Genomic DNA, 25,112 nt, shown 5'->3' with positions numbered 1-25,112 from the left:
CAGAATCAACAAAGAAGTTGATCCAGGAACGTGTTGTACTTGGTGAAATCAGGTTATGCCACATGCATTTCGTATTTGGATAGTATATAGTTATTCTTTAGCTCTATTGCATTCCAAGATACAATCTTACTCGCTCAACAAAATGTAAAATTACACTTATGGGCTGTGTTGTCTCATTAATAAGTAGTAAGTAAGTATGTAAGTAAGTAGTAAGTAAGTAGTAATATTAAAACATTGACAAAATTCTAAATAAAATTAAAAAACTTAAATTTTGAGCTGAATAAAAGCTGATTTTCTTTATTGAATATTAAAACCAATTACAGGTCATTTAAAAGAATAATTTACCGAATATTAAAACCATTGACATCATTCAAAATAATAATTTGGCATTTTTTAAAAGATGGATAATTAAACATTTTAAATAAATATAAATATCTGGTCTGTTGTGTTTCCCTATACATTCCAACTACATTCCCACAGAAAAAGATATGTATTAGTGGAAAAAAGTCCCCAGCAAAAATAAAGGAAAAATAGAGAGAAATTGCATATTCCAGTGGAATAATTAATTGGATATGCTTATTAAATCACGTGATCAGACTGCAAGACCTACGTTTGTCATCTTTTTCACATTGGAAGATAAGAATTTTTTTTAAAAAACCAGCAAGAACCAACTTGGTAGGTTTAAAAATACCATGACAACACATTCTGACAGATAATGATTATAAGTAGCACAACCTCATCGGTCTAGTGACATGTGCATAACAAAATGTATTTGCTTTAGCTTATATTTGTGTAATATGGTCAGAATCCATCCCTGACCACCTCTGAATGTACTTTCAGTGATTCGATCACGATGTGTTGTGATCTTTTAATGTAGTTAAATCCGATTATGAACCAATCACCAAAAACCAGGTGTGAAGGGGGCCAAAGAGCAGCAGCATGCGAAAGACATGCATCTGTTCACAATACACAGACAGCTTGAGCAGTGTCGTAATTCAATTCACAGTATCTCTCCTCCATGCAGTAAACAAACCATTTTTCTTATTTGGAGATTGCAGTAAGACAGACGCTCCAGTGTCTCCATGCAAAAGGACATGAGGACCATTCTGTGGCTTGTTAGTGGTCAGGAGAATGTGTGATAGGTGGTATAGCTAATAACATTTAAATAACAAACCCACCTTTTTGTTGTGATTTAAACAGCTGAGGAGGGGTCGGCTCTCGCGGAATGAGCGTGCAAATATGAAGTAAACACTATTAGATGGTAAACAGTCGCTTCTAATGTAATATAGGACCTTCCGCTCAATGAATAGCTTGGTACTTACTGAGGCAGAAATGCCCGTGTAAATTTGATCTCACTCTGTTTAATGGCTAATTGGCATATTCGCTGGAATTTACCCTCTGGAATTTCCCAGATACTGCTGATGCTGCCCGTTGTGGGGAGGTTACACAAAAAAGGGAAAGTAAAAGCAGAAACTGACACAAATGTGACAAAGCGAAAGTGAAAGCCACGATCTGAGAGTAATGTTGAAATAATGAACTCATTCATGGGATTCCCGGTGAATGTCATGTCTCAAAAAAGCCCTTAGGTTTTTACCACGTGCTAGTTAGTTTGCAAACACAGGTGTGGCATGTATCTTTCGTAGCATCACAAATACGTGTGGGGACAGCAGGTGCTTTCCAGGGTCAGTGTCATATGCAGAACTAACAGTGGCCAAATGCTGGTACATTAAATACAACTATGTTCCTCTGAAGGGAAGTAAAGGGAATGTTTGATGGATTAAAGTCCCACGTTTAGGGACTTTACTGGTGTTGGTGAAAAATCCTGGGGATAGTTCACCAAAAAAATATATATTAGGAATTTTTCTTTCTTACATTGAATACAAAAGGAGATATGAAAGAAAGAATGTTCATGCTGGCATCTTTACCTTTCACGAAAGCATATAGTGAAAATAGGCTGGTAAGCTCCAAAAAAAAAAGTTAAATAAAGATAGTTTAGAAAGCACTAAATACCATTTTCTATATTCATGTACTATAGTTTTGTGTAAGAAGCACAACAAAAAGGTCAAAAAAGCCATCATCAGTTACTCTCATGCCGTTTCAAACCTGTATATATGAGCTTCTTATATAGAACACAAAACCATTTTGAAGAGTGTTTTTTTTTTCCGTACAATGTACAGTCAAACCTAAATTTATACAGACACCTTCAACATTTTCTCACATTATCACAGTTTATTCGCTATATTTTAGAAAATGTTAATAAAATATGACAAGAACTCAGTGTTAAACTGTGTCAGAACAAATTCTTCTTGATAATGTCAGATAACTTTGATAGAAAGGTATAATGGATTACAATCAACCAACCAGCTGTCAGCTGTTAAATTTAAAGGGATAGTTCACCCAAAAATGAAAATTTGATGTTTATCTGCTTACCCCCAGGGCATCCAAGATATAGGTGACTTTGTTTCTTCAGTAGAACACAAATGAAGATTTTTAACTCCAACCGTTGCAGTCTGTCAGTCGTATAATGCATGTGAATGGTAACATGCATCTGTGAGAGTAAAAAAGCATTAAAAAAAAACATGCACAGACAAATTCAAATTAAACCCTGCGGTTTGTGACTACACATTGATGTCGAACAGAAACAGTATTTATATAATTTTTTACCTCAAATACCCCACTATGTCCAACAGCTTTCAGCGTGTGATCACTTCCGGTAAGTGAGGTCAATGTACATGATATGGCGTAGAGATACCCGCGAGAGATCACTTCCGGCGCTTGCATATACTATGCCAGATTGTGTACAGACCACACTTACCTGAAGTGATCGCACGCTGAAGGCTGTTGGACATAGTGGGGTATTTGAGGCAAAAAATTATATGCAACGGTTGGAGTTAAACATCTTAATTTGTGTTCTACTGAAGAAATAAAGTCACCTATATCTTGGATGCTCTGGGGGTAAGCAGATACACATCAAATTTTCATTTTTGGGTGAACTAACCCTTACTAAGTGTACTAAGTACACAATTAGATGATACCAATTCAACCAATTACCAGGTCAACCAATTACCAAGCAATGCTTAATTTTATTCAGTCTGCGATATAAAAGATCGCATTAGCAATTAAAGAAAAAACACTTAAGTAAAACATGGTCAGGTCAAAGTGTCTGAATAATTTTGGTCCCAAATTTTTTATCAGTTTTACCGGTATAGTCACTGTATGGTCTCAGTTTACTTTATTTTGCTATCCTCACTTACATAAATGAACTATAGTGTCCTGCACCATAGTGTCCATTCATAAAAAATGATATCTGGTGTCTGAATAATTTTTGGTTTTACTGTAAGTCAATGGGGTTCAAAACAACCTTAGACCTAATTGACTTTCATTTTGGAATGAAAGGAGGGGAAGTAAATGATGACAAAATTTTCATTTTTGGGTAAACTTTTCCTTCCGTCCTTGCACTTCCGCATATTCAAACGGATTGACTGTGAAATGATGTTATTATTAGTATCACTCTTTAACTGATAAAATGATGAATGATGTTTTAACTGCATCAAGACCTGAAGAGTGAGAAGCTGCACTAGGGCGGCATGCTGTACGGTTCTCTAAACTTTGTTTCCAGACCAGATAGTTTATTATTGTGACATGCCAGTCAGGCCTTATGCGAAACATCTAAGAAAACGTCCCAGAGCTGAGTGACCTTTTGGCCTTTTGACCCTCCAGCACACTAAGGCTCAAAGCTAAAGTCAAGATTCTTTGCCCGGGTTGAACATCTGTCGCTTAAAAAGCAATGCCATATGCTGCCATTGTCTCCGGAGATTCTTATCTCGTCTTACGGATCGATGACGACGCCCAGATTAAAGCCGCAGACATGTTTTGGATAATAGCAGTGTGCGTTTAATGAGCTAAAAGTCACCTCTGGTGTGGAAACTCACCAAAACCTAAATGAAGTACTAGTACGGCACCAGATCTTTTGTAACACTGAAATTTTCACAGCTGGCAAAACTGTTTAGTCAAAGCTTTCGGTTAATAGGAAGAGGAAAATGGGATGTTTGTGTAAAGTTGTCGATGTGTGAAACTGTATTGAGTAAGTAATTTGTGATACATCGATTTATTAAGCAATACAATGTCACATCTCTCTTCTTCTGGCTCTCTCTCTCATTCCCTACCCTCCCCTCATCCCAGCTTGTGATGCTCATCAGTTGCCTTCTGAATGGAGAACAATAGGGCCTTTTGAGGATATAAATCTCACTCTGTGTTCAGGCATGAAATCTGGGCAACCAAACAAAAAGGGCCATTGAGTGTTGTGAAGAAAAAAAAAACAAGAAAGAGATAAGATGCCCCACGTTGAGTATAGCAGAAACCAGTCAACTGCCCCTGGGCCAAATCTTAGAGAGAGAGAGATGCTATTAAGAATCAGAAATAGACAGAGTTTGCAGCGGGTCACGCACCTCCCCTTGATGTCCTCCCCGTGCTCTCACTTCCATCAGGGGCGAAGTTTGCTCAGAGGACACCGGAGCAACAACATGTGCTGACTTCTCTTCCAGACAGCTGAGTTTAAAGTTTAAAAGTGCACTCCGTCTCAGAGTTCTCGCCTCTCACACCCCGAGGAGACTCTGAGTGCGGTGTCTTCTGCTGAGTCATGGAGTCCTGCCGGTGGTCCTAGACAAAATATCATAACCTATATAATTATCATGGCTCAAACCGATCACACGCTAGAGCTCACATGCTCCTGAGAGCGTGCTGTTGTTTAGCCGATGTCAATGCACGGCACACACAGACATGTTTTCCGGTTATCTGACCATCTAGTGACATCTCAGATGCAGAGAAAAACTTTAAGCTATAGGGTCAGCTATGTGTAGGGCCGAATTTACCTCCAAATACCCCTCATCCTCACCCTCAACTCTGTAGCTTACATACATACTAAACTATATATCGTCACCGTTTTGCAGAAACCTCATGTCCAAAACAATACTATCAAGAAATAATTTAAATAATTAAACACTGCGTTTTCAAAGTCAATATTGTGGCTTTATTTATGTTCAGACATTTGCATGTGTCATTGTTCACATTCTACCAAAATCAAGCTCAAATGGAGTTACGAGGTTGATGACGGACATACGTGTTCTGTGCATTACTCTTTCATCAACTTACAGGTTATAAAGTTTACTGTAGCTATGTGGGCGCTCAGTTTTTTTTTGTTCTGTCATCTGTATTGGGGTATGAGGTTTGACTGACAGTTTGAGGGTCCAATTGAGTTACAAAGTTTAGTCACAAGCTCTTTTTTAGTAGTTTTCACTGGTTAAATATTTGCAAAACACAGAGACAGACGTAAAGGGTAACCAAGATATGTCTTAACGTGTTTTACCATTAGATTTATTTCTCCTCAGTGTGACTGGGCCCTGGATTTGTGGACAGAAGGGCATAATATTCATTATTTATCTGTGATGATTCAGCTACTAATATAACATGTATCCAAATTTTTGATATTTGAATTTTTTCTTTTAGCTATTAAGTAAAGGCCCTGTTATTAGACTAGTTTCAAGGTCAATCCATCCTCGTAACTCCCAAGAGTGAGAGGGCGTTCAGATGTTTCTGTAGCATCTCGGAATGAAACTTTAGAAGCAAAAAACGTGTTAAAGTTTGATTCATTTCCACGATTGATCCAGAACTCTGATAGAAAGACAAATTGTCATCACTCAAGAATTTCACATTTTTGTTCAAATGTTACGCAAGGTAAAAGTTTATAATGTTACAAAAGTTTTCTCTTTCAAATAATTGATATTCTTTTGAACTTTACTTTCTGTTCATTACAGCTTTAAAAAAAAAATCTATCACAGTTCCCAAAAATATTAAACAGCACAACTTTTCGACATTGATGATAATGTCGCACCAACTCAGTATATTAGAATGATTTCAGAAGGATCGTGTGACACTGAAGAATGTAATGATGCTGAAAATTCAGCTTTGCCATCAGGAATAAATTACATTTTAAAATAAATTAAAACAGAAATCAGTTATTTTAAATTGTAATAATATTTAACAATATTACTGTTTTTACTGGATTTTTGGTCCAATAAATGCAGCCTTGGTGAGCATAAATCTTACACCCCCAAACTTTTGAATGGTAACATAGATTAATTAAAATAATTTAGTCTTATTTTTCCTTTTGGGGTTCCTTTACTGAAACATGGGAAACATGCCTTAATTGAGTTTTAGTTTTTACATAGTTTTAGTTTTCACAGAAAGACTGAGAAATATTGAGATATTGCCACTGAGATTGGCAGCACATCAGCTCAGAAGCCTGTTAAATGCACCAAGGGGGATCTGGGTAACTCAGAGGAATGTGAACTCTGCTCACTTGACCTTAAGGTCACAGTGGTAACCACTGAGCCTACCAGAAAACTCTGCTTTGGTTGGGAACTATTCTATGAGACTTGAATGTGTCATTTATTCTTTCCTTGGCAAATTTCCCCCGTCCATTCCCTGCACTGAACTCCGTAAAGTCAGCATCTAGTTTCAGTTGAGTCCATAATGCTGTGGGGCGACCAACCCCCACATTCACACCATCACCATCCTCCTCTCTCGCTCCCTGCTGTGGCCAAAACAGTCACAGATCTGAACAGTGACTGAGACCAGTTCTCACCTGCCCTGCCCGGTCTGATGTCCCTATCATTGGCATATCAACACACCCATTGACATTCATGTGCGAGATGTTGCTCCTGCAGGAGTTATTTGTTGTCTGGCCATGCAGCTCCACAGGGATTAAAACACCAGGCCAAAGACGACTCTCTGCTGGATGGAAGGTGTGAACTGTAGGCCTCACTGTGGAGAACGCTGGCCTTTTACTCTTCCCTCCGACTTTCGAAATGATCTGGCGACAATAAAGGCCTTTCAGCCATTAGGAAAGGGGAAAGCGAGAGTCTGACGCATGGATGATGAGGTGATGTGTCCTGACCCGTCATCAAGAAAATGAACCACATCACAAAAGCTCCGGGCACAAGAAAACTCCCCCCTCCTCTTCACTCCATCCCACCCAACCCCCAACTCTCTCCCTGGAGAAAAAGAGGAGACTGTTTCAATATATGAGCTTATTCATTACATTCTCTCATCTGACACACACAAAAAACGTATTCTGCCCCGTTCCCCCTCCCTGAGGTTCTGGACATTCTGAGAAAGTAGCGAGATGCAAATGCGGTGAAACATTCTTCACGAGCGTTTGCATGCCTTGCATTCCTCCACAAACAGTTTAGACTTTATGTCATTTGACAAGGCCGAAGAGAGAGAAAAAACAAGAGGGCTACGTGAAGGAGAGAAAGGAGAATAAAAAAAGATTTATTTGCTGTATAATATATCTCAGGGAATCATTGATGGCACTTTGAGGAGATCTGATTATCAATATAAAACAGTGCGGACCAATAAAACAGTGTTTCTCAACTGTCGGATTACATCCCAAAATGGGTCACAGGTCTGTTCTCATGCTAAATGCCATAAAATCATGTATAGATAGGATCATAAAATAAACCGACTTATCAACTTTTAAAAGGGAGGAGGCATTTCTTGCCATCTTTTCTTAATGCCAAAGGTCATGAGTCCAATCAAACTTTATGGTAGTTTGGTGCGGATTCATCTGTCACTTATTAATGTGGCTAATACTAAAACATAGTTTGGCCTATTTGTTCCATTTTTACCAGACTGTTGCTTATGCACTTTTATGCCTATGTCATATTAATACATTTGTTTTGTGTTAGTCTATGCAAATAAATAAATACATTTCATTTTTGTCATGAATTGATTTCTGATTCAACACTGTAATGAGCTTTTTTTTTTTCTTACCGCAAGTATAAATATTGTGTTCATATTGCCATTACACACAATCTACAATACAGGCTAATAAATAGAATATATTCCTCAATTGCATTAACCATGTAAAATATACAATATTAATCTAACGCTTAATTCAATTCTAGAGTACGTATTCACTAATTACCATGAACAGTTTAATGAAGCATACAGGTTGTTTATCAGAGAAGTGGGAAAAAGTGTGCACTTATATTAATCATTAAATGGTACTGTTGTTTTGAGGACAGCAAGTCGAGTATATTGGACTACAGAGCACATTCACCACTGACATGTCATAAATGGCTCAATGGGTTCAATTAAACCGAAACCCCATTGCTCTCCGTGAGCAGAGAATTCAACAAGTCACCCTGTTGGTTCCCTCTTCTTTCTAGTTTGATGCCATTTTCTATTCCATGGACCTAAAGTGGAATCAAAGAGGTGGGACATGGAGGGTTCAATAAGTGGGCGGGGCCGTGCTTTCAGATTGGTTCGAGTTCCTGAGGCACGCCCATGGGCGGGGCATTTGGTTATCTTGAAGCGCTGTGGAACTAGAACTGGTAGTAGTAGGTCGCCTTCGACGCTCACGGGTGGAAGACTAGAGTGGATCATCTCAAGTTTTCCTTATAAAGGAAAAAAAATCTACTTTCCTTGCGCCTTTGGATGCACGTTACGCCCGTTGGTCTGGATTAATTTTTCTTCCACCTACCTGAATTTGAGTTCTTTTTCATTTACTTTAAAACCACATTAAGCATAATGGGATCCCAGGCATCAAAGGGAGGAGTGGCTGTGGAGGGGAAAGCCGCCGCTGCTGACCCGGCTGCCGTCAAGACTAACGGACAGGTAATTCATCTCCCCATCTGCGACACACCCACATCTGACCAACAAGTGCTTCGGCGAGAGTTGCAAAACCACCGTCAGCGATTTAAGCATCACTCTGAGTGTGATGAAAAAGACGTGATTTTAACGGGAAAACAACGAAATTGAAGAAGTATCATTTATTCATTGTCTTATTTATCATTTCATGTCTCGTGGCACGCGGGGAAACCGAAGGGTTTCTTTCGAGAGAATCGCATTAGGCTATTTAAACACGGGTTCCTGTCTAGAGCTGAAAGTGGAATTTTTTTTACGTGTTTTTTTCACGATTTATTTCTGTCGTTAAGGTCCGTTTCTAGCGCTTGGAGACGGTCGGTGTTGTTGCCATGCGATCTCCATTATTGCCAGTGTAGGAGGATGCTGCACGTATTCACTATGCATGGGTTAACAGCAGGGGGTTGCGATCAATCTGGAAAATGTGGTTGTAGTTGGTTTTTGAGAATATAGTTTTGTTTTATTTCAATTATTTTTATTTTAGTATTTTATTTATTCTATGTCTGTGTTAGTTTATTATTTATGTATAATTTTTTTTCTCTATTCGTTATAAAACATAATTTTATAAGGTTATCTCGGGTTCTGTTTGATTTTTCTTTTTTTCTGTGAACCGCGTGGAGTCTTAATTTGCAGACGCATGGGCTTTAAAGTCTAGACATTGAGACGAGAGTCCACACTTGGTCAGGCTTTTGAGGTTTTATGTGACTAAAAGTCTTTCTTATCAATGAGTGTACTTCTATTTTGTGTTACTTTTTTAAATCGACGTTTGTAGTTATTCTATCGTCGATGGATAAATGGTGAATGAAGCTCAATGAAATTCTCCATCGTGCTTCGCTCGATCTCAGTCTTTTGTTCCAAAGCTGCCGTCTCGGTTCGCATTGTGTGTGTTGTGTATGGCTCTATCGCCCTCGCTCGGTGGTGTGCGGTACTGCAAGGCGTCACCTCGAAGACATGCATTATTTACGTGACGGGTCACCGATGTGTCTGTCGACGATTGAAGGAATGCCCATACACATATGTTTATATAGTAGCCCCACAGAGAATATTCAAACATATTGGTTTGTGTTGCATTAAAAATTCTTAATGTTCATTTTTGGTTTTCCTTTTTCAGGAGAACGGCCACGTTAAGACCAATGGCGATGTCTCTGCCAAGGCAGAGGGAGATGCTGCCACCACCAACGGTTCTGCGGAGGCAGCCAAGGAAGCTGAGGCTGGAGCCGGCGATGCCATCGAGCCTGCGCCTGCCGCTGAGGGAGAGGCTGCCAAACCAGAGGGCGAGGCCACCAAGGAGACCCCCAAGAAGAAGAAGAAGAAGTTCTCCCTGAAGAACTCCTTCAAATTCAAGGGCATCTCGCTGAAGAAGACCAAGAAGAGCGCCGAGGTGAAGGAAGAGACCGCTGCTGCCGCTGCTCCGGCCGCCGAAGAGAAGCCAGAGGAGAACGGGGCAGCCACTGAGGAGAAGAAAGAGGAGGAGGCCAAGGCCGAGGAGACACCCGCCCCCGCCGAGACCCCCAAGGCCGAGGAAGCCGCCGCAGCCAAGGCTGAGGAGCCTGCTGCCCCCAAGGAAGAGGCTGCTGCACCTGCTGCAGAGCCCACAAAACCAACAGAGGAGACCAGCTCAACACCTGCACCATCCGAACAGAAGGAGTGATTGTACTTCACAAAGGACTTTGTGAACTGTTTTTCCAAGAAAAAAATATATATTTATATATATGTGTATATGTATACATATGTATATATACATGGATATATGTATATGTATATATACACATGTATGTGAAAAAAGACTCCTCGTGCCACTTTCTTCAAGATATAATAACAAATGACAGACTAGATTCACTAGTTCACTTCCCTGATTATGGCTCAAAGATCTGGAATTCCGAGCGAAAGCCGAAACCTTTTGGAAGCAGGATGTCTGTGCAAGAGTGAGTTGAGGAAGGAATCAAGGAAGAGCATCTTTCAAGCCCACCACCGAATAGATGCGACTATACTGATGAATTGTGCAAGAGAAACATCACCACATATAATGACTGTTAAAAAAAAGGAAATCGAAAAAGACTTGCCAACTTTCTACATTCCTATATTTTAACCCAAATTTAAGTATTTTGTGGTGTATAGAGAACCATTTTAAATATCCAGAAGGCTTTGTCTCGTTTGTTTGAAATCGCATTTTAATTTTCATCTTGGCTTTAAAAAAAACAAAAAAAACTAAATAAAAACACATTTGAGCTTGCTATGTTCACATTTGAAGTTTTAAAAGAAGCAGAGTTGTTATGTGTTAAATGTGAGCCTTGATCTGCTTTTTGGTCTCTGTAAATACATTTGACCAATTTTGTTCTTTATTTTGCTAATGTTTAAAGATGTTACTGGTTTTATTGTAAAGTTGATAATGGTAAATAAATGTTGGTTACCTACAGATGTTCACTTTGTGTTTGTCCTTCTTCACAGTGGCTATTTTCCAAGGTAAAGCCCGAAAAAACAGATTCATGTTTTTACAGAAGTCACTGATGAGCCACTTTATCTACATTCAGACATGTAAAATTAATCCAAAATAGAAAACCTCATACTGACCAGATACTTTATGACTAGCCAAAAACCTAATCTGTAATGTGGCCGTGCTTAAATACAGTATGTAAAATCAATTTACTGTACTTCAAATGAAAATATAAGACTTTAAAAGCATAATTCCCCTCAAAAAATCTCACAGTTAAGTAAAATGATATAATTAAATAACGAATAGTCATTTGTATTTCATTACACGCATATCCTTCACATTTCATTCATGGTTCGTTGAACCTCAGGCAATTTTGCTTGACATAAAAGGACAGTTTCAATAATTAACGGTTATTGAAACTTTTTATAAACGAACTGCTTTCTAATAATTTAGCTTGTGGAAGATTTCTGTGAGGATGGGATCATAGGCCGATTCGTTTACAAAATAGACGTGTAAAATCATGGGATAATTGCTAACTGTGCTATTTTTCTCCTTTCCTGTCCTTGGATGAGTAACCATCACATTGTAAATAAAATATATATAGGCCTATACTACATATTAGGCCAATTTATTTATTTATTTCCTCCGGTCTGTCTCTTTATGGTAATGGCAACAGATTTATCGCTGAGGATTGGAGAATCAAATATAAACTTATGGCGCCATCGTGTGTTGGATTGCAGCATTGCAGTCACATTTGCAACAATTAGTTCGTTTCATACTGGATTAAGTGCAAGTGTTTAGAAATATTTATTGCACTTAGTGTTGGGTTGCTGAAAAGGGCTGTTTTATTGCATCTCCATTCTGATTAAACAAACAATCTATATGTGTGTTTAAGCACCATCTCTTTGAATTACGTTTTAATGCAAACGGTCAAATTTAAGCATTGGTTTAAACATTTAACCCTCTCTCTTCTTCCTTTTTTGGCACTTTTTCGTCTTAACATTCGGCAATGTTATGCCTGATTGGCTGATTGGTGTGTGTGTGTATATATATATATATATATATATATATATATATATATATATATATATATATATATATATATATATATATATATATATATATATATATATATATATATATATATACTGCCATTCAAAAGTTTTTGATTTGTAAGATTTATAATGTTTTTAGAAGTCTCTTATGCTCACCAAGGCTGCATTTATTTTATTAAAAAATACCAAAAAACAGTAATATTGTGTAATCTTATTAAACTATAAAATAACTGTTTTCTATTTGAATATATTTTAAAATGTAATTTATTTTTGTGATGCAAAGCTGAATTTTCAGCATCACAACTCACTACTCCAGTGTCCTTCAGAAATGATTATAATATGATGATTTGCTGCTCAAGAAACATTTATGATTATTATCAATGTTGAAAACAGTTGTGTAAAAATGTGTTTTATTATTATTATTCTTTGATGAATGTTCAAAAGAACAGTATTTATATGAAATAGAAAGCTTTTGCAACATTATACTGTACAAAAGTTTTGGGTCAGTAAGAATTTACATTAATACATTACATACAATACATTTATTCAGCAAGGATGCATTAAATTGATCAAAAGTGACAGTAAAGACATTTATAATGTTACAAAAGATTCTATTTAAAATAAATGCTGTTCTTTTGAACTTTCTATTAATCAAAGAATCCTGAAAAAATGTTTTCAACATTGATAATAATCATAAATGTTTCTTGAGCATCAAATCATCATATTAGAATGATTTCTGTAGGATCATGTGACACTGAAGACTGGAGAAATGATGCTGAAAATTCAGCTTTATATCACAGAAAACAATTACATTTTAAAATATATTCAAGTAGAAAACAGTTATTTTACATTTTAATAATATTTCACAATATTACTGTTTTGTGTGTGTGTTTTTAATAAGATAAAGGCAGCCTTGGTGAGCATGAGAGACTTCTTCTAAAAATATTAAAAAATCTTACAGATCAAAAACTTTTGAACTGCAGTATATAGCTACAAATTCCTTATAACATCAATTGCTATTAACATATGGTGCTTTCAGAAGATTTAATTAAGATTTAAAGATTTACTTCGGCATCTTTTTCACTCACATCTTCCTCCTTTATGTTAATAAGCTAATATGTTTATAGGTATATGCATCATCTGCAGAATGGAGAATATGTGCTGCGCTTGAATTATGGGGAAAGAAGGCTTTATATGGACTTCCTAATGAACCTTGCTGGAATGACAGGATGGCTGTTTCAGATATACTGGTAGACAGTGCTGGGCAATAACTGGTTATATGTAATCGGATGCCAATATTCAATTATATTAGCCTACATTTTAAAGGGAAAGGTCACCCAAAAATGAAAATTCTGCCATCATTTACTCACCCTCAAGTTGGGTGCCCATCAACTGTTTGGTTACACATATTCTTCAAAATATCTTATTTTGTGTTCAGCAGAGAAAAAAAGATAGAAATTCATACAGGTCTGGAACAATTTGAGGGTGAGTAAATTATGACAACATTTTAATTTTAATCAGATTACAGTTTTTTTATTGTTAACATATTATTGACACAAATGTATTGATTTCTATTATTTTAAGTCTTTGGAAGGCTTTTGTCTTTCAAACACAATGCAATGCACAAAATTACACAAAAAATGTCAATAGGCCTATCTGTGTAAACATACATGCAAAACTGACTGCATTAGTGTAGCAAAGTTAGATTTAGTTTTGTGAATTTCTTTACACAAATTCATTTTTTCATCTTTTTTAACCGTTTACAGAAATATAACTGTTCTGATATGGTAAATACATTGTCGATCCATGCCTCTAAATTTGGGGACGAAAGCACCATTCAATCAATTGTACCATGTAATGCAAGTTACTAAACACTGGTGAACATCTGTGAAACATTATGTCTTCATATCCAGCAGTGATCTTCACTAATTATTGATTCTGGAAGTCAAACCTTAATACTTTGGCTTTCTATAGTCACTGTTTTTTATTTTATTTTATTAATATTTGTTCATGTAATGCAAAATTCCCAAACTTTTTTGGTGAGCAAAATGCTTTTAAAGTTAAAATTTCAATCATTTATCAACGCATTTGGAAGTTCACAGCTCTAGTAATTTTTCATTTTTGACTCATGAACCCCCTGCAGTCCTTCACAAACCCCAGTTTGGGAAACCCTGACTTAACCTTAATGTTTAGTGCACTTCACATATTGATAACAAAGAATGGAATATATTTTATCTTCATATTTTTTAATCAATATGGTACAAAATCATTTTACCCAAATCTGTGATAAATGAAGTAAAAAAAGTTGTCAGAAGAGGCCTACATTTTTTATACATATAAACTGCAAACGTTGTTCCACAGCCTTTCAATGTAGAAGAAAGAAGTAGGCTATATATATAGCCTACTTCTTTCTTACATATACAAACACCGATTTCTAATATTGTGTTGGTCTCCCTTTTGCTGCCAAAACAGCCCTGACCCCTGAAGGTGTGCTGTGGTATCTGGCACCAAAATGTTAGCAGCAGATCCTTTAAGTCCTGTAAGTTGCGAGGTGGGGCCTCCATGGATCTGACTTGTTTGTCCAGCACATCCCACAGATGCTCGAATGAATTGAAATCTGATGAATTTGGAGGCCACGTCAACACCTCAAACTCGTTGTTGTGCTCCTCAAACCATTCCTGAACTGTTTTTGCTTTGTGGCAGGGCGCATTATCCTGCTGAAAGAGGCCACAACCACCAGGGAATACCGTTTCCGTGAAAGGGTGTAAATGGGTGCAACAATGCTTAGGTAGGTGGTACGTGTCCACATGGATTGCATGACCCAAGGTTTCCAGAACATTGGCCAAAGCATCACACTGCCTCCGCCGGCTTGCCTTCTTCCCATAGTGCATCCTGGTGCCATGTGTTCCCCAGGTAAGCGACGCACACTAACCCGGCCAACCATGTGATGTAAAAGAAAACATGATTTATCAGACTAGTCCACCTTCTTCCATTTTTCCGTGGTCCAGTTCTGATGCTCACGTGCCCACTGTTGGCACTTTCGGCAGTGGACAGGGATCAGCATGGGCACCCTGACTGGTCTGTATCTAACTGTGATACACTGTGTATTCTGACACCTTTCTATCATAACCAGCATTAACTTGTTGAGCAATTTGAGCTACAGCTCATCTGTTTGATCGGACCACACGAGGCAGCCTTCGCTCCCCACGTGCATCAGTGAGCCCCTGTCGCCGGTTCACGTCATAATGTTATGCCTGATCGGTGTGTATAATATATATATATATATATATATATATATATATATATATATATATATATATATATATATATATATATATATATATATATATATATATATATATATATATATATATATATTGCCATTCAAAAGTTTTTGATTTGTAAGATTTATAATGTTTTTAGAAGTCTCTTATGCTCACCAAGGCTGCATTTATTTTATAAAAAAATACCAAAAAAACAGTAATATTGTGTAATCTTATTAAACTATAAAATAACTGTTTTCTATTTGAATATATTTAAAAATGTAATTTATTTTTGTGATGCAAAGCTGAATTTTCAGCATCACAACTCACTACCCCAGTGTCACATGATCCTTCGTGTCATATGATGATTTGCTGCTCAAGAAACATTTATGATTATTATTAATGTTGAAAACAGTTGTGTACAAAATTTTTTTTGTATTATTATTCTTTGATGAACAGAATGTTCAAAAGAACAGTATTTATATGAAATAGAAAGCTTTTGCAACATTGTACTGTTCAAAAGTTTTGGGTCAGTAAGAATTATTTTTTTGGGGGAAAGAACTTAATACATTTATTCAGCAAGGATGCATTAAATTGATCAAAAGTGACAGTAAAGACATTTATAATGTTACAAAAGATTATATTTAAAATAAATGCTGTTCTTTTGAACTTTCTATTAACCAAAGAATCCTGAAAAAATGTTTTCAACATTGATAATAATCATAAATGTTTCTTGAGCATCAAATCATCATATTAGAATGATTTCTGTAGGATCATGTGACACTGAAGACTGGAGAAATGATGCTGAAAATTCAGCTTTATATCACAGACAACAATTACATTTTAAAATATATTCAAGTAGAAAACAGTTATTTTACATTTTAATAATATTTCACAATATTACTGTTTTGTGTGTGTTTTTAATAAAATAAATGCAGCCTTGGTGAGCATGAGAGACTTCTTCTAAAAATATTTAAAAATCTTACCGATCACTTTTGAACTGCAGTATATAGCTACAAATTCCTTATAACATCAATTGCTATTAACATATGGTGCTTTCAGAAGATTTAATTAGAAAGTATAAAGGAAGCTGAAGAGAGGATATTGTTTAAATATACATATTTTATAATAATAGTAATACTTATAACAATAGTGATAATATACAGTAATATGCAGATGTAGTATATAGCCTACAAATTCCTTTTGACATCGATATTAACATATGGTAGCTACTTTCAGTAGATTCGATTAGAGAGTAGCTATAAAGAAGGAAGTAGAAGAGATAATGAATGAATGAATGAATGAATGAATGAATGAATGAATGAATGAATGAATGAATGAATGAATGAATGAATGAATGAATGAATGAATGTAGGCAAGGCTAAAAACACTCTGAAACACTACAGGCTTCATTTATAGTACACGACTATTGTTAATGACCAGGAATAGACCAACATGTAAATGTTACTAACTACAATTTGTGTTATGTAATTTGTAATCAATAATGGACCATAATTAGAAAGTAATCTATTTAGATCTACCTAGTAATCTACCTAGATCATTTTTCATTTATCTATCATTGCTGAGGAAAAAGGTTTTGAGTAGCCAACTTGCCTCCTTAATTGCTATCGTTTACGAGTTAATAACTAGGGAAGAAAAAGTTGTGAATAAACCAATTCGAACTGATAGTCATACATACAATTATTCCGTGATTTTTATATTTTCGGTCTGCTGTATACTACTAGCACACGTTTAAACAGCTGTGGTGTGGAGTCAATGGTACTAGACCTAAATACTTGATTAAGACAGCAAGTGAAATGATTGGCGGAGAAACGCAAGACTCACGCCCTCCGTGATGGAATTTTAACTGTGATTGGCTCAAAGCTACCCGAGACAAGTTGCTATTGAAGTTCCTCAGTGCGCAGAAAGCCCGGCAGGCGCAGGCTGTAATTGGAGGGTAAAATGGCGCTGAGTTCTCAAGGAACAAAGAAGAAAGTTTGCTATTATTATGACGGTAAGAATTGCATTTTTACCGGAGAAATATCGCGCTTGTATTTTCAGAGAAATGAAACGCGGCGGCTCCTCTGGATAAATTCTGCATACTGCTTAAGTTCCTCTGAGTGCTGCTGAACGTTAATTGTTAGCCGGGGTTAGCCGCACGGTGCTAATGCTAGTGTTAGCTTAGCGTGCTAGCTGCTCTTCATCCTGTTGTTCTTATTCACTGTTAGCAGCAAGTCCCACAGCATGGAGCTAACACCAGCAAAATACACAATCTTTTTGCAAGTGCAATATATAGCCTACACTTTCCCACATGTATTCTTTATCTCCCGCATACAGCGTTGATAAAATTAGCTTCACACTATGGGCCGTAAGAGTTCATATGAATTGAGCTCGTTGCAGTTACTGATGTCTTCACTGCTAGTTGTAGCATCACTTCAAGCGTGTGTGAATGATGCTCTCGTTTGTAGTGGGAGCAGTTTTGTCTTTGTTTTCCCATGCTGTTTGCTCTCTTTTCCCCTTATAGTCACGTATTAACATTGTGTGGTTGATTGTGATCAAATGAATAATCAGGTTGAATCTTACAGATGGCTTTGTGTCTAGTTCAAGGCCTGTTGGAAATATTGATTGTTTCATAAACTCGCCAATAATTCAGATTTTTTTTATTTGACGGATTTTACAGATTTTTAGTCTTCCATGAAACAAAGTATTAAAAATATTCTGTTTATTTATTATCTTATTTATATTTTTCTACAGGAGATGTTGGGAATTACTACTATGGCCAGGGTCATCCAATGAAACCCCACAGAATCCGAATGACCCACAACCTTCTGCTCAACTATGGGCTGTATAGGAAGATGGAAATTTATGTAAGAAATTCATCACTACCTTTTTATATATAATTTTTTTTTCTTCAGTTTTTTGGCTAACTCAATGTCTTCATCCGTTTGCATGTTTAGCGGCCTCATAAGGCCAATGCTGAAGAAATGACCAAGTACCACAGTGACGACTACATCAAGTTTCTTCGTTCCATCCGCCCAGACAACATGTCTGAGTACAGCAAGCAGATGCAGAGATGTGAGTAAATTTGTTTTCTTTTTTTTCTCAAGTCTTAAATGAAAAGACTGCTTTAAATTTAACTGATTTACAAGTTACTTTGGACTTCTTGGATGTACAGTGAACATGTTTTATTGTCTTTGCAGTTAACGTAGGGGAGGATTGTCCTGTCTTCGACGGCTTATTTGAGTTCTGTCAGCTCTCAACAGGTGGATCTGTTGGTAAGTGTTTTTTTTTATTTATAAATAAGGTTTGGTACAGCTAAATGTTTTTTTGCCTAACAATATATTCTAATAATTCTCAGCTGGAGCTGTGAAACTCAACAAACAGCAGACAGACATTGCCATTAACTGGGCAGGAGGCCTTCATCATGCCAAGAAATCTGAGGCGTCTGGATTCTGCTATGTCAATGACATCGTACTGGCCATTCTGGAACTTCTCAAGTATGCTCTTTACTTTAAAGAAAGGAAAAAAAAATTTATGTTTTGAAAGAAGTCTTATGCTCACCAAGGCTGTTTTTGATCAAAAGTTCAGTGATATTGTTAGTCTAATTCCTATGATGGCAAAGCTGAATTTTTCACCATCCATTACTTAAAGGGATAGTTTACCCAAAAAGGAACATTAGCCCATAATTTACTCACCCTCAAGTCATCCTAGGTGTATATGTCATTCTTCTTTCAGACGAATATAATCTGAGTTATATGACAAGTCCAAGCATTAGAATTGGATTCATAGTTGCTCTGTTTTGCAGTCAATAAAAAGTGCATCTGCCCATCAAATAACGTGCTCCACGCAGCTCTGGGGTGTTAATAAAGGCCTTCTGAAGCGAATCGATGCGTTTTGTGTAAGAAAAATATCCATATTTAAAACTTTAATAAGTAAACTTTCGTATAGTATAGGTCGATAGTAAACTTTCGACCGACCGCCTTCCCTGTTCAACTTATGGAAAAATTGTTGAAAGTTCCCCTGCCGATCGAAGGACTAACGCGACCAGGTAGGCTCGTCATGACGTCACGTACGCATCTTGAGTTTCACTTTCAACATTCAACACTTTTCCATGGAATGCGGTCGGTCGAAAGTTTACTTGATAAAGTTATAAATATGAATATTTTTCTTACACAAACGTGTCAATTTGCTTCAGAAGGCCTTTATTAACACCCCGGAGCCGCGTGGAGCACGTTATTTGATGGACAGATGCACTTTTTATGGACTTCAAAAACAGAGTAACTATGAATCATTGTTCTAAAGCTTGGATTAGCCTGGACTTTCGTAATATAACTCTGAAAGAAAAATGTCATATACACCTAGGATGACTTTGGGGGGTGAGTAAATTATGGGCTAATTTTCATTTGGGTGAACTATCCCTTTAATCGTCAGTGTCATGTGATCTTCAGAATTTTTTCTAATATGCTGATTTGCCGCTCAATTATCTATTATTATTGGTGCTCTATTACTAATGATCATTATCAGGTGCTTTTTGTGAACTGTTCTACTTTAATAATAATAATTTTTTTTTTTTCAGGATTCTGTGAATAAAGTTTAAAAGAGAGGCATTAATTTTAAATAAATCTTTTGTAACACTATAAATGTCTTTTACATTTATCAAAAGTGACAGTATGTGTACTTGATTAGTAAAAGTTCTAATTTAAAAAAAAAAAGTACTATCCACAAACTTTTGAATGGTTGTGTATCAGTTACCACATAATATAAAGCATAAAAACTGTTTTCAACATAGATTATAAATGTTACTTGAGCACAAATGGCTTATTAGAATAATTTCTGATGGCAATGTAATGGCTTTGTCAGCCTTGTCAGTACATTAAAATAGAAAACTGTTATAAATGCAGCCATGGTGAGCATAAGAGACTTTCAAAAACCTCTTAAGAGAACCTTTTCTTTCTACTGGTAGTGTAAAAATTTAATATAATTAGTTTTATCTCTTGTATAAATAATCTTCAAGTGACTTAAAACACACTTTGACATTAAGCAAAGCCACCTTTTAATCTTTCTAGGTACCATCAAAGAGTGCTTTACATCGACATTGACATTCATCATGGTGATGGAGTTGAGGAAGCCTTCTACACAACTGACCGTGTCATGACTGTGTCCTTCCACAAATATGGAGAGTATTTCCCTGGTACCGGAGACCTCAGAGTAAGTTCCTGCAAGTTGTTGCAAGTAAACGCTGTTTGATAAAGTGGGCATGTAACTAAATATTCTTATTTTCTTTTGTAGGATATTGGTGCAGGGAAGGGAAAATACTACGCTGTAAATTACCCGCTCAGGGATGGTATTGATGATGAATCCTACGAAGCCATATTCAAACCTGTACGTTTGTAAACCTTTGCAATCCATAAAAAGTGCTTGTCGTCTTAAATTGCAGTGAAATAAATGAGCGTTTCTGAATGTCCTGCAGATCATGGCCAAAGTGATGGAGATGTACCAGCCCAGTGCTGTGGTGCTCCAGTGCGGCGCTGACTCTCTGTCTGGAGATAGGTTGGGCTGCTTTAACCTCACCATCAAAGGTATCAAACTCAATCAAACCCCCGGATAAGTCTCTAAGGGCAAGCACACACCGCTGAATTGCTGTGATGCTCGCACTACACAAACAAGGTTTCTTTTTATCTTGTTGTAGCAGCGTGCATACTACACAACACAATGCTGATGAGGTTCATAAACTACAAGACATTTGGTCAAGAGGCGGTCCTGACCAACAGCGCAAAAGTGTTTTCTCATAAATTCATCCTAGTTATTTACAAAATGTTTCCATTTGTACCATCTGCACTGCTTGGCTGGAGTAGTTCCACATTGTCATTGCATTGCACAGACTACTAGATCACATGGCGATTAATATCAAACAAGTTTGAAAAAAATATCGCATCGTGTTTGTCTGCTCAAGACAGGCTCAGATCACGTCACTGATCTGCTCACACATGATAAGATTTGGTCAAGATCCTTATGAGCTTGCCTTAAAGTGACTGATATTTGTCTAACCAAACCCCTGTGGGTTCTTCAGGTCATGCTAAGTGTGTGGAGTACATGAAGAGCTTTAACCTGCCTCTGCTCATGCTGGGAGGTGGAGGCTACACCATCAGGAACGTGGCCCGCTGCTGGACTTATGAGACGGCTGTAGCGCTGGACAGCACTATTCCCAACGGTGAGACTCCCTGATTGTTTTGTTAGATTGTCACGTTTTGTTCTTTCGATGGTGAACATCATTTAACTTGTTCTTTTGTTACATCAGAGCTCCCGTACAATGACTACTTTGAGTATTTTGGACCTGATTTCAAGCTCCACATCAGCCCCTCCAACATGACCAATCAGAATACAAATGACTATCTGGAAAAGATCAAGTAAGTGGAATGAATAGACCTATTTTGTGTCTGCAAACGGCAATGCTTTTTTTGTGGGTGGAGCCTACCTGGTAGCAGAAAATGACAGCTCTGCAGTAGCAATCTGTGAAAGCCATGGAATAAAACACTAAAAGTTTATTTCGAGTTTATATCTCACAATTCTTAGAGGGATAAACAGGATTGAGATGCTTATTATATTCTGCATATTTGGACTTCTTTTTAAAAAAAATTAAAAATATTTTAAAGTTATATGTCCGAACTGGGAGATATAAACACGCAAATGCAATAAAGTCAAGAATTGTGAGAAATGTTATGTTATCTATGTAAAAGGTTTAAAAATTATTTCATGCTGTAACCTGTATGTATGTATGTCCCCTATGAACTGCATATGTGAATATTATGTAGACTTACTGTTGACATCAAATGTATGCTTTAATAGTAGACTAATCATTGCAGGTTTCATCAGTCCAGTCTGTGACTTTCAACATAAATGTCTGCGTTTAGTTTCAAAGGGAGTCTTCAATGACGGAAGTCTATAAAAATGAAGACTGTAATTTTTGCATTGTGTTTCTGACAAAGGCCCAGCAAAACATGTTTTTTCTTATTCTGTGGATTTTGCCCATTTTCCTCCAATTACTGCTATTTTTCTGCCACCACAATGGTGTCATTTGGTCTATAGCCACGCATGCTCCATTTAATTCTTATTTATTTACAATACATATTTCAAAGAAGTTTTACAGAAAATGCTTGTAGTTAACATCATGGGTTCATCTAGGCAGGAAAAATTATCTCATTAAGAGCAGCTTTTACAAGTTGAGATCATAGTCAATTACAATAAATAGAAAATGTGTCAGTTTTGAATGTTAAATGAGAGTTGGCGTCATCTGATGTTCTGGCAGGGGTTGGCATCTCTTCACTGCTGTTGGGTCCTCTGAAATTGATGGATTTAAGTTTGAATGAAAGTATGATGAAGTTTTTGTTTCATTTTTATCGGTTGTCCAAATTGTGGTTTGGATTGGGTTTGTAAATATTAGGGGGGGGGGGGGTATTGTGCTTTTTTGTTTTATTTGTTGCAAAAAAAACCCTGATTTAAGTCCAGTATCCATTACATATCTGCAGGTTGTACATTGTTTGATATTTTGTCTCTTTTCTATACAGACAACGGTTGTTTGAGAATCTGCGGATGTTGCCTCACGCCCCAGGGGTTCAGATGCAAGCAATCCCGGAGGATGCTGTTCAGGAAGACAGTGGAGATGAGGAGGACGACCCTGACAAACGCATCTCCAGTGAGTGTCAGCTTTATTCCCTTGTTGCCAGTTCTTCGATCAATGACTGTCAACATGGAAAGATGCGTAATTGAACTTCTTGACTCGTTGTTGTGGACTGGTTTCACGCGCACTGATACTGACAAATAGAAGTTTAGATCTGAGTGTTTCCTAAAGGCAGAGCATGAATGGGTGTCGTCTTTTTTTTTTTTTGTCTCCAGTCCGTGCCCATGACAAGCGGATAGCCTGCGACGAAGAGTTCTCAGACTCTGAGGACGAAGGCCAGGGCGGCGGCCGAAGAAATGCAGCCAATTACAAGAAGCCTAAACGAGTGAAGACTGAGGAAGAGAAGGATGGAGAAGAGAAGAAAGGTGAGCCAACAGGTACAGCTGCTCTCTTTTATTTCAGGCTCATTCATATTAACAAGAACATGTTAAACTTCTATGCAGTGCTTGCAGTATGCAAAAGCATTAAAGTTCAGAAATTAATTAAAAATGTGAAATTGACACATTGACCCTCCCATTTGATACCAGATGTAAAAGAAGAGGAGAAGGCTTCAGAAGAAAAAATGGATACAAAGGGGTAAGTTCTCTCTCAGATTGTGGGTTTTAACGTATAAAGTCTGTACTCAGTAGGCTTTATTGATTTTTATAAGCTTGCTTTTTTTCTTTTTAAAGAAATGTATTTAGCAAGGACACATTAAATTGATCAAAAGTGACCGTAAAGACATTTATAATATTACAGAAGATTTCCATTTCAAGTAAATGCTGTTCTTTTGAACTTTCTACTCAAAGAATCCTGGAAAAAATGTATCACTTTACACCCAAAGCAGTTTTCAACATTGATAATAATAAATGTTTCTTGAGCACCAAATACTCATATTAGAATGATTTAAGAAGGATCATGTGACACTGAAGACTGGAGTAATGCTGCTGATAATTCAGCTTTAACATCACAGGAAAAAAAAAACTTTTAAATATATTTTTTAATGGTAATATTTTTCAAAATTACTGTTTTGACTATTTTTAATCAAATAAATGTATTGTTGGTGAGACTTCTATAAGAGACTGCTTTCAAACATATAAAAAAAATGCTAATCCCTGATATTTATATTTGCTCCATAATATTTGCAAAGATAATTGCTTGAATGGTTTTTCTTGAATCTTTATGATATTTTTTTTTTTATTTATTTACAGGCCAAAAGAAGAATTAAAAACAGTCTGAGAAATGGACTCATGGTCCTCATGGATGCATGAACTTAAATTGTCATACACTCTCATCTTTTCAAGCGACAAACCCACATATACACACACACATTAGATGTTAGCTCTAGTCCTGAGCTAAGGACTGTAAATTATTTTGTAAGACTCGTTTTACTATTTGTAATCTAATGAAGCGGTATAAAAGTTTTTACATTTACAAGTGTGAAATGACAGATGTCTTTTTTTTTTTTTTGTGCTTTGGAACCATGTTTGTTTGCCTCCCACCTTTAATCCTTATGTTACTGTTTACCAACAATAGCACCTCAAACAGGACCAGAGATAGCACATATCTTTCTCTCCCATCATGGGAAGCTCTCCCCTTGAATTAGTTTTAAATCATGGATTGACACACACATATTGGCCGCTCTCATTTAGTTTTCTCTGCAGATGCTGTTTGAGTACAGTGTCCTTTACCTCGTTTTTAAGCGCTAAATGTTTGTTTTTATTAAGGTGTCTGTCTTGGATGGCTCTGTATCGAACTTTCCCCCCCTGTATGGTGGGGCATGGCAAAGACTTGCTGTATTGCTGTTAGTTTTCAGATTCTTTTCTGTTGTGGTTACGCTAGCAGGTCAGTCGCACGGCTGACCAGATATAGCCGTTTGGAGTTCCAGAGTTCAGTGGTTGTGAAATGTCCTTATTATAACAATGACTTTGATAAATAAAGAGAAGTTCTCTGACATTTGTGGATTTCGTTAATCTTGCACAAACACAATATTTTGT

The 25,112-nt window shown here is 36.8% G+C and overlaps 2 protein-coding genes across 3 annotated transcripts; both read left to right on the top strand.

The window, feature by feature from the left end:
* Positions 1–8,395: 8,395 nt before the first annotated feature.
* marcksl1b (MARCKS-like 1b) lies at positions 8,396–10,971 on the top strand. Its single transcript, XM_079829418.1, has 2 exons — positions 8,396–8,679; positions 9,818–10,971. The coding sequence occupies exons 1-2, from the start codon at positions 8,593–8,595 to the stop codon at positions 10,355–10,357; spliced, it is 627 nt and encodes a 208-aa protein (XP_079685544.1). The 5' UTR covers positions 8,396–8,592; the 3' UTR covers positions 10,358–10,971.
* Positions 10,972–17,348: 6,377 nt separating this feature from the next.
* hdac1 (histone deacetylase 1) lies at positions 17,349–25,071 on the top strand. 2 transcript variants are annotated; one of them, XM_079830213.1, is made up of 14 exons: positions 17,349–17,472; positions 18,213–18,325; positions 18,416–18,533; positions 18,659–18,733; positions 18,817–18,955; positions 20,525–20,666; positions 20,748–20,840; positions 20,929–21,037; positions 21,529–21,669; positions 21,757–21,865; positions 23,024–23,151; positions 23,352–23,501; positions 23,664–23,712; positions 24,327–25,070. In XM_079830213.1, exons 1-14 carry the CDS (start codon positions 17,421–17,423, stop codon positions 24,352–24,354), a joined length of 1,446 nt encoding a protein of 481 aa, XP_079686339.1. In that variant the 5' UTR covers positions 17,349–17,420; the 3' UTR covers positions 24,355–25,070. The 2 variants fall into 2 exon arrangements, with proteins under 2 accessions (XP_079686339.1, XP_079686338.1); XM_079830212.1 differs by having other exon boundaries at positions 17,376–17,472; positions 23,352–23,513; positions 24,327–25,071.
* The last annotated feature ends 41 nt before the right edge of the window (positions 25,072–25,112 follow it).

The sequence above is a fragment of the Gobio gobio genome, assembly GCF_949357685.1.
Source record: "Gobio gobio genome assembly, chromosome: 11".
NCBI classification, from domain to species: Eukaryota; Metazoa; Chordata; class Actinopteri; order Cypriniformes; family Gobionidae; genus Gobio; species Gobio gobio.
Note: the sequence above shows the minus strand (reverse complement) of the source record. Positions and strands in the feature narration are given on the sequence as shown.

Coding starts and splice junctions, on each gene's coding strand:
- hdac1 (XM_079830212.1), top strand. CDS start 17,421: ATGGCGCTGAGTTCTCAAGGAACAAAGAAGAAAGTTTGCTATTATTAT. Junction 18,534..18,658: donor CAGCAAGCAGATGCAGAGAT/GTGAGTAAATTT, acceptor TTGTCTTTGCAG/TTAACGTAGGGGAGGATTGT. Junction 23,514..23,663: donor GAAGAAAGGTGAGCCAACAG/GTACAGCTGCTC, acceptor ATTTGATACCAG/ATGTAAAAGAAGAGGAGAAG.
- marcksl1b (XM_079829418.1), top strand. CDS start 8,593: ATGGGATCCCAGGCATCAAAGGGAGGAGTGGCTGTGGAGGGGAAAGCC. Junction 8,680..9,817: donor CCGTCAAGACTAACGGACAG/GTAATTCATCTC, acceptor TTCCTTTTTCAG/GAGAACGGCCACGTTAAGAC.